General features: G+C 38.3%; 1 protein-coding gene across 5 annotated transcripts in view; it reads right to left on the bottom strand.

Annotated features, from left to right (window-relative positions):
* GPC5 (glypican 5) overlaps window positions 1–16673 on the bottom strand; it is a 1421162-nt gene that overhangs the window by 1133500 nt on the left and 270989 nt on the right. For all 5 annotated transcript variants that reach the window (XM_011281029.4, XM_045055062.1, XM_045055074.1 and 2 more), the window contains exon 3: window positions 13727–14421. In XM_011281029.4, the coding sequence (XP_011279331.2) occupies window positions 13727–14421 (695 nt within the window). The remainder of the gene's footprint in view (window positions 1–13726; window positions 14422–16673) is intronic.

Genomic DNA, 16673 nt, shown 5'->3' with positions numbered 1-16673 from the left:
TTTTCTACAGAGGCTAGGGGAAGCTTCCCAGGGTTAGTGGCATCCAATATAAGACCAAATGAGAAGCAGCATCAGCGTTCACTAGATGCAGGTGTTGGGAGGCATGGTTAGAAAAGAGTCTACTTTCAGAAAAATCTAACTGACAAGAGTCAAGAAAGAGGATTGTATGCTAAAGGAAACAAGAGAACTCTAGAATGACTAGAGCAAAGAATTTGAGATAGAGAGCACAAGGAGGGAAGAGGCAGAGGAGAGAGAGAGAGAGAGAGAGAGAGAGAGAGAGAGAGAGAGAGAACCTTAAGCAGGCTACATACCCAGTGTGGAGCCCAATACAGGGCTTGATCTCAAGACCTTGGGATCATGACCTGAGCTGAAATCAAGAGTCAGATGCTCAACCGACTGAGCACCCAGGTGCCCCTAGAGCAAAGAATTTTTAAGAGTGGTGTGAGATGAGAGTATAGTGACACCAAAGGGCAGATGTGCAAAGCACTAAAGATCAGTATAAAGGCTTTAGATTTTATTCTAAGGTCAACAGGAAGCCAATGAAGGATTTCAAGCATAATCTATTTTATGCTTTGTTAAGATTATTCTGACTTCTGTTTGGAGAATAGACACTATGATGGTTTGGAAAAGTCAGTCTACTGTCAGTTCCAACCATGTAGCTGGATGCCTACACCCAATGTCTAGCAGTGCCCTCGTGCACTGAAAACTCTCACAAAGTGTTTTTGGTGGAGGTCTGGATAAATGAATGAGATTAGCTATCTTTTCATTTTTATCTGACCTCAAAATTTCTCCAATGAGAAAGGCAGTCTTTCAAGGTCATAAAGATTACTATCTGTGGAGAAAACAACACCTTTAATGTGGGGATTTTTTTTTCTGTGAAGGACCTTGAAGCATTAATGATAAAATATCTCCAAAAAACTCTTAGTGGGTCATGTACATGACAAATGAAAAGACACATTGTCCCTACAAGTTCCCAAAGCCTCAAGAAGCATATGCCAACAAAAAGGACAAATCTATAAATGAAAATTATTCCCTGGAATATGCTGGGTTTCCTTTTGTAGGAGTCAATTTTCAAAATGATACATTATAACTTTTTTATAACAGCTTTATTGTTATACAATCGATGTTCCATAAAATTCACCCTTTTGAAATGTGCAGTTCGGTGAATTTCACCATGTTGACAGAGATGCGCAGCCATCATCATTATGTAATTTTACAATATTTTTATCACTTTTCCCTGCAAGAACAATCCTGTACACATTAGCAGTAATTCTTCATTCCCTCTGCTCCCCACCCCCAACCCCTGATAACCACTAATTTACTTTCTGGGTCAATGGATTTGCTATTCTGGACATTTAACATGATCAGCGTCTTATGAAATGTGGTCTTTTGTGACTTCTTTCACATAGCATAATGTTTTCAAGGTTCAATCATACTGTAGCATGTAATAATACTTCATTCCTATTTTATTATAAAAAATATCCCATTGTATGGCTATATGACATTTTATTTATCCATTCAGCAACTGATGAACATTCAGGTCATTTCCACTTTTTGGCTACTATAAATAAAGCTGCCATGAATATCTATGTATGTTTTTTATAAATATATGTATTGAGTGCTTTTAGGTATACACCTTAGCCTGGAATGGCTAGGTCATGCAGTAATCTATGTTTAACTCTATACAGAATTGCCTAACTTGTCTCAAGTGGCTGCACCATTTTACAGTCCCTCTAGCAATGCATGAGTGTCCAAATTTCTCCATGGCCTCACCACACTGTTACTGTTGACTGTTTATACCATAACCATCGTAGAGGTATGTGAAGTGCTATCTCATTGTCTCACTGTGGTTTGATTTACATGTCCCTAATTACTAAGTATGTAGAACATCTTGTGATATGTTCTGTTAGCCATACCTTCTTTGGAGAATGCCTGAACTCTCTGCCTATTTTTATTAGGTTATTTTTTATTGATGTGTTGCCTAATTGTATCAATTAGTGCCTTTATGTAAACATTACCTCGGAAGGTGTAACACATGATAGAGATGTCTATTTGTGAATTTAAAGCAAATACTTCTAGTAACTCCATCGTAATTTTGGAATTATGTAATAGTTCTAACATTTTTTCTATCTCTGTTTTATCTTTAATTTGTATATTTTTTTCTATTTTTTTTTAATTTTTTTTTCAACGTTTATTTATTTTTGGGACAGAGAGAGACAGAGCATGAACGGGGGAGGGGCAGAGAGAGAGGGAGACACAGAATCGGAAACAGGCTCCAGGCTCTGAGCCATCAGCCCAGAGCCTGACGCGGGGCTCGAACTCACGGACCTCCAGATTGTGACCTGGCTGAAGTCGGATGCTTAACCGACTGCGCCACCCAGGCGCCCCTATTTTTTTCTATTTTGCTCAGATCTTAATTTATTTACATGTATGTTGATGCTCCTTAGCACATTCCTAACATATATGACAACTTTTATTAATATAAGGTATACCTCTTCGTTTCGTTTCTTTTTTTTCTTCCTGCTTTTATTGCTGTCCTGTACTCATCCTCTGGAAATACTCTCTCCAACTCTTTCTTGACATGTTTAGGTGAGCTCATCCCATTTATGGCTCCAGGGTGGGAAAATGACCCAAAGGTGGCTAGTCAGGGGGCCAATAGATGCCTCCAGAAGAAGAAAAGGCCCAAAATCATAGTGATGAGCAAGAGGATAGGGATTTTGATCAATGAGAAATAAGTACTATTTCTTCTTGCCAGTTAAACTAGAAGGTGATGACCTTAGACGTTTTGTGGCCTACGTTGTTACCACCTGGGGACAGCCTGACTGAGGACCAAACTAAGGTGGACGAAAGCTTCACTGACAAGTAGGCAAGAACCCTGATAACATTCACGAGGAACTAGATCAAATCAGAACTTCAGTTATCTGTACCATTTGACCTTTTAGTTATATGGTCTAACATCCACTCCTTCCCTTAGGAAGTTTTCAATGAATTTGAGGTTCTGTCACTTCCCACCAAAAAAAAAAAAAAATTGCCCATTATAAGCAATAATGTTTTCAGTGTCTTTTTTTCTCGATGCATTAAAGTATAATTTTCAAAAAGATAAAAAATATGCCTCTAAAGCTAATATATAAAGAGCTATTGCGAAAGGCTTGTTCAATTCCTTAATGAGGGAATAAACACAGCAATAAAGCTGCTGGAAAGAGATTAGCATTATGGTCACTGAAAAAAAGAACAGTAGAATATTATTCTAATGTTATAATAATAAAAGATAAGGTTAATACTTTTCAGGTAAATAAAATAATGGCTTTTTGGGGTTTTTCTCAATCAGAAAAAAAATAACTTGTAATTCAATAGGGCAAAAATTATTTACAATGTATTAATCTTCTGCAAATTGATATCTAACTTTACAGAGAATAGTATGGCCTTTATAGTGAGAAAAACAGTAAGTAAAAAAGAAAAACTTACTTATACCTAGTGATGACTCAGGTGGTTTGTCCTATTAAACTATCAAAACAGTACAGGGTAATGTTTTGCCTTCTTTTAATTTTTTGGATATATTTTTTAGACATACTACTTTATTGAGGGGGATTATAACTACATAGCGTTTGGCAATATGGGAGAATCCAGTTACAATCCTTCTCTATCCACTTGGATTGTAAAGGTTTCCTACCCCTAGATCAAACCTGGAGGTCACCTTGACAATCACAGGGCCTTGCCCGGTGTGGTACCCAGTATCACATCGACTGCTGATTGATGGAGTAAGGTGAGATCTTCTTCAAATCAGACTGTCCATATCATACAGACAGAGACAGCTCAAAGGTCATTGAAGAATTTAGGACATAGGTTAACACTGACCCTCTTCTATCCACCATGCACTGGATGGGGCTTTCTATTTCTATCCCTGTTTTCATTTGCCTTGGTGGTTTTACAATAGTTGCAGTAGTAATTGCAACAGTGTCTCATCTGCTTATTCTAGTCTCCAAATGAACACACAGAGTGCCTGAAAATAGAAGAAGGAAGCCAGAAGCTTCAGTTTTTAAAGTGGGAGATTCTACCTTTCTCAAATGACAGCTGTTGAAGAGTCAGACGTCAGCCTCCAGCCATCCTTGTCCATGCAGGCCCTAAGGGCACAGTCCCAGGAGAAAAATGGGAGACGAGCAAAACATCCCATGGTTAGATTGAACATTCCTGAGATGGAAGACTTTGAAAAGTCCTCTTATTTTTTCCTTAGTTGTTAAATGTGAAAATGGAAGAGACCCTACCCAGAGCCTCTCCTAATACATCTCACATGCTTGCCCACACACATTCAAGGCCACCTAGAAACATTCCAAGGGGAGCCCTGAGAGACTCTTTTCTGATCATCAGCTGGATTAGGTCTTCAAAGACACAAAATGAAAAGTTTATAGAAGTGGCCATGGAGACATGCAACCCTCCACTGTGCAGCCTCCCAAATAAGAATAATTACAGATATGGAGAGACATTTCCCTGCGTAGTTCTTGGGGCAGCCAGGGAAGGTCTCAGATGCCCAGAGCTGCTAAGCAATTGCCCCAGCCTACAGACCATAGTCTATACCACCAGGGCCATGTGATATGACCATTGTCTTTGTGGGTTAAGATGTGGCAAAGTGTGGTAGACACTTGTTTGTCCCTTCCACCACCTCCATTGAGGTCTGCCCTGGGCTTTAGGCACTCAAGACATTCTGGGCAGAACTGTCAATTCAGAGCTGTGTGCTATGTTGTGGCCACAGAGTCATGGCAACCTGAGGTGTGCCATTAATGGCCTTTGGGTCCACAGAAGTTCCACTGACGGCCACAGTGCTCGGTGCAATGTTGATCTTGGAGGCTCCAGGCCCAGCAGTGGGGGTTGTACCAGGTGCAGCAGCCCAGGGAACACTGTGACACGTGGTGGTTGTTACAGTCAGGATGGGGGTGTTCGTGGTTAAAACTTGTTGTTATGGGGTGCCTGCGTGGCTCAGTTGGTTAAGCGACCGACTTTGGCTCAGGTCGTGATCTCATGGTTTGTGAGTTCAAGCCCCGGCATCGGGCTCGCTGCTGTCAGCGTGGAGCCCACTTCAGATCCTCTGCCCTCCTCTCTCTCTGCCCCTCCCCTGCTTGTGCTCTCTGTCTCAAAAATAAATAAACTTAAAAAAAAACCTTTTGTTTTTATGCAAGGTGAAACAAAGTAATGGCCACTGGAATGTCTGTCCCTCTGGAGAAAAAATATCAAGTTGAGAATATTTGTCACTTTGTAAAAGAGTTTGGAGACCTTAAATCAACTATTTTGGAAGCAAACTTTAAAACTTTCTATAGGACATAGTAAACATGAAGACCACGAATAAAGAGCTAGGAAGCTACCATTCTTTACTTGAACTTAAACCAGGTACTTCTAGGAAGCATTGGAAAAGAGAAAAATATAAATGGTTACAAGTTCAGATGATGGTTGACATTATAAGCAAGACTAACTCCTTCGAAGGAGCATCAAAGCTAACTCAGCAAAGTGGCAACCAAAACAGCCTTCACAATCCAGCCAAAGAATGGAGAAAAGCTTCAGACAGCACTAACAAAACCTTTAGAGGTAAATTCTAGTCTTCGGAAAAGCGTAAAATTGCTTTCATGCGAATCTCAAAAACAGAAGCAGAGAGTGGGGAAATTTACTAAAGAGAAAAAAATAATATAAAAGTCTGCCCATGGAGTGAGTCCTTAATAATAAAGAGAGTCAGATCAAGCCTCTAGGTGAACAGTTGGCTAGAGATGAGCAATTGGGCTGCTGTTCTTGAGGAAGACAGCATGGATTGTGCAATCATGAAATTGGATATAATGGACACATCAGAAAATGGAGACTTTTTAATTGGTGAAGCCAAAAGATTGTTGATTTACGGGGACTGAGTTTAGTACCGGTTTACAAACTCTCGAGGAACACAAGCATACACAAAATTAACTGCAGAGGCTAAGATAATCCATGCACTTAAAAACCATTTGAAAAATTTCCAATCAAGAAAGCTTTGCTATATTCAGAAAACACTCAGAAAGGGAGAGGCAACAATTCCTGCAGAAATATCATTGGGGCACCTGGGTGGCTCAGTTGGTTGAGCGTCCGAGTCAGCTCAGATCACGATCTCATGGCTCGTGAGTTCGAGCCCCGCTGACCGCTCAGAGCCTGGAGCCTGCTTGGAATTCTGTGTCTCCCTCTCTCTCTGCCCCTCCCCTGCTTGTGCTCTCTCGCTCTCTCTCTCTCTCTCTCAAGAATAAATAAAAACATTAAAAATTTTAAAAAATATCATATACTTCTTGAACTTAATCAATAAAAGGAAATATGGTTTTATACAGTGTCCAATTTAGAGAGAATTTATTCCATTTGAGATGGAGAATTATTCCAAACCACCCAAAAATATCAGTGATGCATATGAACAGTTACACACTTCAAAATTCAATCAAAAATGCTTCAGAACATTTTTTTAAAAATCACTGGGTATTATTAAAACCCTCGTATTCCCAGGAGACAAAAGCTCATGTTATTGATATAAAAGCTCTGTTCGCTCAGAGAAACATCAATAACTTAACAAAGCAAATGCACACATGACACAAAAACTGAATGAGGAAGAAATTAAAGGTTTGGAAACCTGCCCTTCCATTATTTGTTTTCCAGAAAAAGTGCGTTTGGCAGAGGCCTGAGGCCACAGGCAGGAATCTTCCAGATGCCAGATCCCTGAAGAAGGAGGAGCATGTGACTGGGACGGTGAGAAAATGAAAAGATCCATGCCCAGTATCCATCACCAATACCCCCAAGCTTCCTCCTGTCTGGCTAACTCCATCTTGAGTCAGCAAGTTCTCCAGAAGAGCCAGACAGAGTTGTGTAATTAAAACAGTGATCCTAACAGGAAAGCCCATAAAGAATTGAATAAAACAGGAATGAATAGTCTGGAAAGAAGATGTCAGGAAAACAGGCAAAAAATAATAATAATAATAGCCTTCAAATATCTGAAATTTAAGATGTCCAAGACTTAGTCCCTATCTTCAGAACATTACAATCTATGGTACCGTGAATTTTCAAACACCTAGAACTATCCACAAGCATGATGCACCACTGTTCCAGGAGATCTTTGTCCAGATTTCCCTTTATAGGCCTTCAGATCTTCACAAGACATTTAATAATTATTCCTCTCTTAGGAAATTAGGTAGAAATAAACCATCATGGTTAACAGTACTTATTCACAAGAAAATCAGACTATAATCTTTCTCACATAGATAAAAGCACAAATTAATCATGCAACACTGGATGCAATACCAAAGCCTTAGGAAATATTGATCTTTAAATTATACAAGCTTGTTGTCTAATGTGTTTCTTAAAAATATTTAGGCTTACCTCATATGAGGTACCTGGGTCATGACTGACCCTCACCACTGGAAATCATTTCAAGCTCCAGAGACATTATCAAAGGGCCAAACTGGACCTCCCCTGCCCCCATGATCCACAAGTGCAGGGGGCAAATCTCCAAAAGATAAAGGATTCAGATCTAATCAAGCATGTGAAGAAAATTCTTACCAGCAGAGGCCAACCATGTTATAGAACTATCTCTATATACTATAGCATGTATTTGAGGAGAAAATCACTGGACAATAGAACCTTTGGCTTACCTCTCTGGCCAAAAAACGTTTGCCTCTTTCCACATCTGAAAAGAACTCAATGGGCCTCGTACTGGGAGGAGAACCCACTAATTACGGCTACATACTACTGCCACCATTCTGTCACAGCAACCTCCCTATCACTACCTAGCGTGCAGAGTTAAGCAGGTAAAACGTTCTGACGTGATCTTTGCATACGATGATGACTTGGATTGGATGGCCTCTCGTGATCTCATGAAATCTTCCTTTCCTTCTTTATTAGCTTATAGGTTTTTCTACTTCTGGTTGGCCCACTATGATTGGACTTTTTCTGAGATGTCTTTTACCCTGGAAACTTGTATCTTTCCCCTTCAATTATTACTAATTTAATTCTTACGCCTTTCCATTTTCTCATGTGGAACTTCGGTTTTACTTCTCAGAAGAATGAGTCCATTTGAATAACATACTAATCCCAAGTTAAACACTATCTCTCTACATAAGTTAAATAAAAATTAGGCAAAGGTTAAAATGGTATCTTTAAATATATTATGGATGTACTTTCAATGACTACCCATAAAATGTGTCCATAGGTGGTTGATTTATAACCTTGAGTCATAGCCTTTTATTCTGTGGCAGTCAAATGCAAAAATACACATGAATGAAAGCTCATAAAAAAAAAAAAAAGTTTGCCTCAGAGATAACACCATCTTGGGGAACGTTGGAGGTGGTCATTGAGAGGACATGACTGTAGGCTGACATGTGAGCTGGACCCAGACATTTGGAGCATCCTAACCCTCTCCCCTGTCCTTGGAATGTACATTTTCTCCATTATCCCCACAGTAGGAACCATATCAAGGATGCAGCCTTGAGAGAGTAATGTGTTGCCTCAACCCTACTTGCCTTACAATCTCTATTATACAAAATCATATAACAGTGATTTTTAGGAAACTGTATAAAAAAGAACAAAATTAGTGCCTTACCAGAAATAATGCAGGCTACTATTTTAATTTGCCTTTCAATTCATGTGAAAGAATATCATTGAGGTACCTAAAAACATATGATTAATTTATTATGCTTTAATTCTACAGATGCAGATAAATGTGAAAGTGTATAGAGGAAGTGATGAGGTATTAGTTATCTCAATAACATACTTTAATTAGAGTGCACTAGTGTGTACAATTCACCTTAAACTCAATTTTGATAGGTATTAAAATTGAATTGAATAGCTATTCTAAAGTAATTTGAATGCAACCAGCTGAATCTCTACTAATAGTGCATAGGTAAGAGATGTGAAAAACTGATTATCTATTTAAAAATACAAATTAGGACTTTTACTGTTGGAAATTATGTTTCTAAACCCTTACAGACTTTAAAAAAAAAAGTTTTTTGTGGTAGTAATTCCTAAGATGGCAACGTAGGAGACTCTTGAATCCCCTTCTCCTGCAGATGCACCAAATGTACAACTACCCAGAGAAATTTCCTCTGAAAGAAATCCAGAAACTAGCTGAGCACATTGGGTGAATGAGAAAATACCTATACTGAAACCGACAGGAAAGGCTGAGACACACACTTATCATAAATCCCACCTTCGGCAAAGCGCCATACAATCCAGAGAGAAACCCCAACTCCCAACTGTGAAAACAAAGCATACCAAAATTTATGAGATCCAGCAAAAGCAGTGCTAGCTAGTAAGTTTATAGTGATAAGTACCTATATTAAGGGCAGTGGGGTGGGAGGGGGAGTCATAAATAAACAACCTCATTTTACACCTCAAGAAACTAGAGGGAAAAGAGAATAAACTAAGCCCAAAGTTACCAGAAGAAATAACAAAGATCAAAGCAGAAATAAATGAAATGGAAACCAAACAAACAATAGAAAATATCAATGATGTTAAGAGCTGACTTTTGAAAAGAAAAAAAAATGTACAAATCTTTAGCTAGACTAAGAAAAAAATATAGACTCAAATAAAATTGTAAGTCAAAGAGGAGACATTACAACTGACACCATAGAAATGCTAAGGGTCATAGAGACGGCTATGAACAATTATATGCAAACAGACAGGATAACCTAAAATAAACAGGTAAATTCCTAGAAACATAGAACCTATCAAAACTAAATTATGAAAAAAATAGAAAATCTGAACAGACCAGTATTAAGTAAGGAGACTGAGTCGGTAATTTAAAAATTAAGAAAGAAAAACAAAAAGCCCAGGACTAAATGTTTTCACTGATGAATTCTATCAAATGTTTAAATAAAAATGTGATTTTGTCATTTATATGTCAATAAAGTTAAAAAAAAACCATTTCGTTTCTAAAATTGTATAGAATCAATGTGCAGTTGAGTTTCTTAGTAATATTTGCTCCATTTAGAAGATGTTGAACCACTGAAATTAACACAGGTTCTGGGTTCTTTTAATAAGTTAAAATATTAAATTATATTAATAAATAATATGCTATGTGTAATTAATAGCAAAAAATAAAGTGTTATTTTATAAAATAAATGATTTCCTCACAAGAAATCATTTGATCATTAAATGATTTCTGAACATTAGGAATGATTATGAAATGATTTTTATATATTATGAATTAATATCAATTAATTAATATTAAAAGCACATTATAGTGTTGTATAAAGTTTTATGAAAATTCCAGTTTTTTTCCTCATTCAAGGAAAATCTTTACAATTATTTGCTTACATTAAACGACAATTTATAATATTTTTTCAACTCTATTCCACATTAGGAAAGGTATGTTTGCTTTAGGAGCATTTAAAACACCACAGAAATCAACAAAGCATTCATAAATAATAATTATTTATTGTGATAAATAATTAGTAGTGATTATAGTAGTGATAAGAATTAGTAGGATTTAAACATTTAACATGTATAAGACACTAATCGAAGTGTGAAAGCTCATTTTATGGTGAGAACTCTATGATGTAGGTATTATTGCCCCATTTCACCACAGAGGAGACTAAGGAAAGGAGAGATTAAATAATCAAATGCCCAAACTCATAGCCAGTAAGTGGCAGAGCACCTGTGAAATCCAGTCTGACAGTAGAGCCAGCGCTTTTAATATCTACACTTTGCTGGCTCTCTGTTAATGCTTTATTAAATTAAGTATTGTCTTAATCCCCAGAATAATTATAAAATGAAAATACCCTATTGTAAATTAAATTTTGTTTCCCTAACGGCTTATTAAACAGGAGAGACTCATGATTTTCCTCAGGAAACTGGTAACATTTTTTTTTCCAGTTGAAATTCATCCAACAGAAATATGATACAGCTGATACCTCTATGGATTTCTTAAAGTGAAAATATGTATTTATTGAGGACTAGACTTGGAAGTCCTAGATCTCAGAGATTGCTTTGGGAATGTGAGAAAGTCATTATTTGCTGGCTCTCCAGTAATTTATTTTGAATTTGTTAAATTCATTGATGTGTGAACTGGTTATCGAAGCTTGATAAACAGCTTATAAATCACTTTGAAGTTGGCAGAAATAAATATTAATGAGTCAATTTTCAAGGAATTTAAAGTCAGTAGTATCTCCTTTTTCTGTTGCCATAAGTTAAAAAAGAGAATCTCAGTTGTTTTTTTTAGAAAAGGATCTAACAACTTATTAGTAATGATTGATGTTTCTCAAGATAGTCCTAGGACTACTGATTATATCAAATCAAACGATTTGCCTAAAAGAAAAGAATGTTCTTTATAAATTCACCACAGAGTTTCATATGACAAAAGTTTTGTTTAAAACTTCTTTATAAAACACAAGTACAATGATGATTCTCACTCTTTGAGATTCTAAAGTAACCTGCTTCCCCGAGGTTGGCTCAAGGCTGGACTTAGAATAAGCAAAGAAATAAAGCAAGCATTTCGGGTACTGGTGTCTACCAATGTCAGAGACTTACCGACATTTCCCCACTTGAACCATTTCTACCTTCTCCACACAGGACAAAACAGAATCAAAGGGTTTTAGTAGCTGTCCCAGGCCACATGACCAGTGAATAGCAAAGTCAGGACTTAAAAACAGGTTTATCGAAGTATGAGCCTGGTTAGTTTAGTGTTTGAAATAGGAAAAATAGATAATTTTCTATGTGATAGATTTTAAGGATACAAAAAGGCCCTCCAGTTTTCAAAACAGATAGTAAAAGGAATCTTAGAAACCTAATTACTTATGTATATTAGAAAACTCTGGCCCTTTGGGATTACATGGCATGCCCTCAAATTAATATCAAATCTGGACTTGATTTCAGAGCTCTTGTGCCTGTTTTCCCTTCTGGAGACACTCAATATCATAATACTAATATTTGTTTCCTGGATCTAAAGGTTTATTTCCCATAATTATGAAATACTTGAAACCTTAGAAGTCTCACTTTGAGTTCGTTTATTATATCCCTTCCAAAAGTTCTAGTACTTATCTGATCTCCAGAAAGGGACAGATTGAAGAAAGATCTGGACCAGTGCATATGGTTGGGAACCTTGTTCACTATATAAAAACATCCAGCTGAATAAATCAGGAAGTAGGAGTTGAAGTCCAGCTCACTTTCTACCCGCCAAGCCACACAATGGTGTGGCATCCACCTAAAGAGGGCACCATGTCTAATCTGCCAAAGGGGACCTTACAGGCTCACACAGGCCCTGCAAAGAAAGGGGGAGTTATGTGATTGGGCACAAAGTTAAGAAGAAAGGGGGAGGAGGTGATTGGGCACAAAGATTTTCAGATCCAATGTCTATCAGAAATTAAGAAAACCAACTTCCAAGGCTAATGATTAGGATGTTTATTAACTTGATAAATTAGTGCCACAATGGAGAGAGGTCTTCTTTCAGCACCAAGGAGTATAATTTTGATTCAGGAGAAATGATTTAGGATAAACATCAGCAACATGTCCTACTTCACTGTATGGGATATGAGAATATTACTAAGGAGCCTGTGAATATGTAAGAAAATGGCTCTACAGAAGGTGGGAAAAATAGAAGACTCTTGTGTCCTTTTTACTTGATGATTTTATTTCAAAAACTTCCTAAAATCTTCTTGGAATAAAACACCATGATGTTGCATATACCACATTTTCAAAAATCATTACACCATCACTGTGACAGATTCTGAAGAGTCTCTGAAGAAACACTTCTGAACGTTAAGCTGTCAAGTTTTCATTTAATGAAAATATAATTGGCATGTCTATTTTAGTGTTGAAAACCTTTGAAATGCTAACAATAACTACCCATTTTTTTTTTTTAGTAAAAGGCACCATTCTAGGTAGTTTGCATACATATTGCCTATCTTCCCAAAAAAGAATGCTCTAAAAGTTATGTGCTACTATCCTCTTTTTATCAATGAGGAAACAGGCTCAAAGAGTCTAAGGCATCTGAGAATTACTGGCAGAATGCAGATTCAAATCCATGTGGGTCCCCATTTTAAACCTGAGTCCTCTCTACCTCACTGAACTAATCCTATGAGAAGGCTTCTACTTAGAAAGGGGAAAGTAGCTAACCAATATTTTACTGTAAGATATAAAAAATATATTTTTTTGAGAGAGAGAGAGAGAAAGAAAGAACAAAAGAGGAGGGGCAGAGAGAGAGAGGGAGAGAGAGAACCCCAAGCAGGCTCTGTACTGTCAGCACAGAGCCCAGTGCAAGGCTTGATACCATGAACTGGAGATCATGACCTGAGCTGAAATGAAGAGTTTAACAATCAACTGAGCCACCCAGGTGGCCCAATAAAAAATAAATCTTGAATCAAATATGGAAACCCACACAATTTCCTACTATTTCCTAATGTATTAACTCATTAAGTTGCCATAATTAAAAAAAATTAATGTTTATTTTTGAGAGAGACAGAGACAGAATGTGAATGGGTTGGGGCAGGGAAAGAGGGAGGCACAGAATCCAAAGCAGGCTCCAGGCTCCGAGCTGTCAGCACAGAGCTTGACATGGGGCTCGAACTCACAAGCTGTGAGATCATGACCTGAGCCAAAGTCAGACGCTCACTGACTGAGCCACCCAGGCGCCCCAAGTTGCCATAATTTTAAAGTACATAATAATGTGCTTATAGTCACTTAATTTTATGTATATGGCCAACCCTCGAGTTCTAAGAAATCAGTCAGGGAGTGTGGAGTGGCTGCTTACCTGCTCCGATAACTTTTGTGCATCGAGGTGAGCCTGCATCACGGCATCATTAACAAGCAAGTGGAAGTTCAGGAGCACATGTTCAATGTCATATGTTCCATGCATGGCATCTGACAGCTCTCCCAATGACCGGATGTAGGCATGCCAGTGTGGATTCAGCTCTGCCATGTGTGCCAAGCAGCCTCTCATGACGTTGAGGCAGTACCCCATGCAAGGCTTGCTGAGGGTCAGGCCCTGGCAGTGAGGGCAGTACTGCATCCTCAGGACGGCTCTGCTGCACTCTCTGGAGAAGTGTAAATGGTCTGTGGTATTGATGACTTCAATGCCCAGATTCAGTGCCTGCAGAAATGTGCGGCTAGGCAGCAGCGATCTCCCCATCTGCCCCATCACTCTTTGGGGAATATTACCAAAGGGACTAACATCCCGGCGAGCCATCCGGATGCATTCTGAGTATTCCAGGGAACTGTCCGTCACACCAGGGCTAATGAGGTGATTGTAGACCAGAGGGAAAAGACCGTCAAAGAATCTGTTTACAAATTCTTCAGGATGAACATCTGCGCCAAACAAATAGAGCCCCACATCACTGAAGAACTCCTGAACTGAAGCTGTAGCCTCTAAGGCCATATTTCTGTAGCTGTTGCAGAAGAAGATACTGGTGTAATTCTCTGCTTGTCTGATGAGATTTTCGAGGGTTTCTGTAACAAGAGCAGAGGTAAAACATGGAAAGGCTTAGTATACATGCTGAAACTGTCCATCCGTCTGCTCCAGACAGTAGCATCCTAACCAACTTAAGGACTCAAATGGGAAAATGCTCAGCCTACGGAACCCAATTTAGTGCTCCAAGGATAAAGGTTGGTCAGCAGGTTGGTGTATGCAAAAGGTTGCATACACCATGCAAGTTTTATGAGATGTATTTCCTAAAGTCAAATGTAAAGAAATCAAAAAGTGTTGAAATAAAAAACAAGTTACGATATGGTGGTTTCCCACTTACTTTATTTCATGGTCATCCACCACCCACCAATGGCAGAAGAAAAGCGTCGATGAGAAGATTATTTCCAACCATGGGTTCATTGTTTATAAAAGACTGACGGTAGATGCTTGATTCACCACCTACTGTACTTTTACGCTTTTTCAATTTTTTTTTCCAGAATGAAAGCTAGTAGATTATACACTAGTTACTGCATTAGAATTCCTACCAGGTTCAAATGAAAAAGAAAGCAAAATATTTCATGATTAAACAATGCCCTAACTGGCAAACCTTGTTAAGTAGTAGGCGAGTCATGAGTTCTATTAGTTGACGAAAATAATCGTGTGACCATCTTCTGAACACTGTTTTGTTGTTCTCATCATCTGATCTCCAAAGACTTAACTGTGGGACACTTTATTTTCTCACTTAAGTAACTGATGCTCCCAAATCAATTTCTCCACAGAAATAGAGAATAATTTATCCACAAATTAAGGAAGGTTGAGGTAATCGGTAAGCAAGAGTTATATTTCAAAATGATAGCTTTAGGCAGCAGTTGAACACCTTGGCTATTCTAGTAATTACATTTTATAATTAGCCTAATTATAATAAATAATGATGCTGGACTGTTATCAATACATAATTAATTGTAAAATACATCAATAAAATTATCTCCCATAACCCCAATCTCATCGTTATTTTTAATTAGGTTGTAAAAGACCACACAATGATTCAGTAATCAGACCATTGAATATATTATAAAAGGAGATGGAACGACAGTAGAATGAAAATGAAATAATAAAAAGCAGAAGTGCAGTGAGAGCCACTAATGAAATGGAACTGTGTCATGAATATGCCATCATTTCCTAAAAACAAATAAACAACAACAAACCAAACCAAGCACCTTTACGAAAAGCACCGAGAGGTAAAATACAGCCCCATGTATTCTGATTCTGTTCTGAGACCAATTAATGTTGGGTCTCAAACTTTAGTGGGATATATCAAGATGCCTGCTACGGACTGAATGTTTGTTCACCCCTCCTCCAAATTAATATGTTGAAATCTAATCTCCAACGTGGATGACATTTGGAAGTGAGGCTTTCAGGAGGTGATTAGGTTCATGAATCGTGAAGCCCTCATGAATGGGATTGGTGCCTCTATAAAAGAGACTCCAGAGAGCTCCTTTGCTCCTTCTGCTATGTGAGGACACAGAAGATGACCATCCATGAACCAGGAAGTAGGTTCTCACCAGACAATGAATCTGCCAGCACTATGATCTGGGACTTCCTAGTCTCCAAAACTACGAGAAATAAATGTTTGTTGTTTATAAGGCACCCAGTCTATGGTATTCTGTGACAGCAGCCTGAACTAAAATAAAACAGCATGTGCCCTACCATGAAAGGCAGCAGTTTTTAAAGGTGGCTGTCACTCTGTTGCAACATAGAGGATTACAGACTTTAGTCTGTAAAGGAGAAGGCATCCCCGGTGCTCTCTAGAATGCAGGCTGCATACTATGTATTCAACAAAAATGTGAGCAGTTGAAGGCTTCAAGTGAGATTAGCTGTTTTACCAAGTGAGATCGCCTGATCACCTAGGCTGGGTGAGGAAAATACAGATTGCCAGGTCTCTGCACTAGGGTTTACAACCCAGTAGGTCTGTTTGGGTTTGGGAATCTCCCTTTAACAAGCAGCCCCCATGATTCTGTCAACCTAACCAGTTTTGGAAAAACTGCCCTCACAGATAATCTATAAAATGTTTGCTCTGCTTTGATAGAGTGGTTCAGCAAGCATTCCACTGAAACAGTCTCACCCCACAGCTGCGATGTCAGCCACTGCACTCTGCTTTCACAGACCCTCAAGAGTGCGTGTGGAAAGTGAGTTAAACCTGTGGCTGAAACAAAATAAAACTGCTAAGCTTATATTTTTCTCAATAATATAGGCTCACATCTCTCAGCAAATTATGTGTGGCCAAAAATTATGAGGT

This window comes from Felis catus, chromosome A1 (assembly GCF_018350175.1).
Source record: "Felis catus isolate Fca126 chromosome A1, F.catus_Fca126_mat1.0, whole genome shotgun sequence".
Taxonomy (NCBI): Eukaryota; Metazoa; Chordata; class Mammalia; order Carnivora; family Felidae; genus Felis; species Felis catus.
The sequence above is the reverse complement of the archived record's forward strand: the minus strand, read 5'-3'. Positions and strand labels throughout refer to the sequence as shown.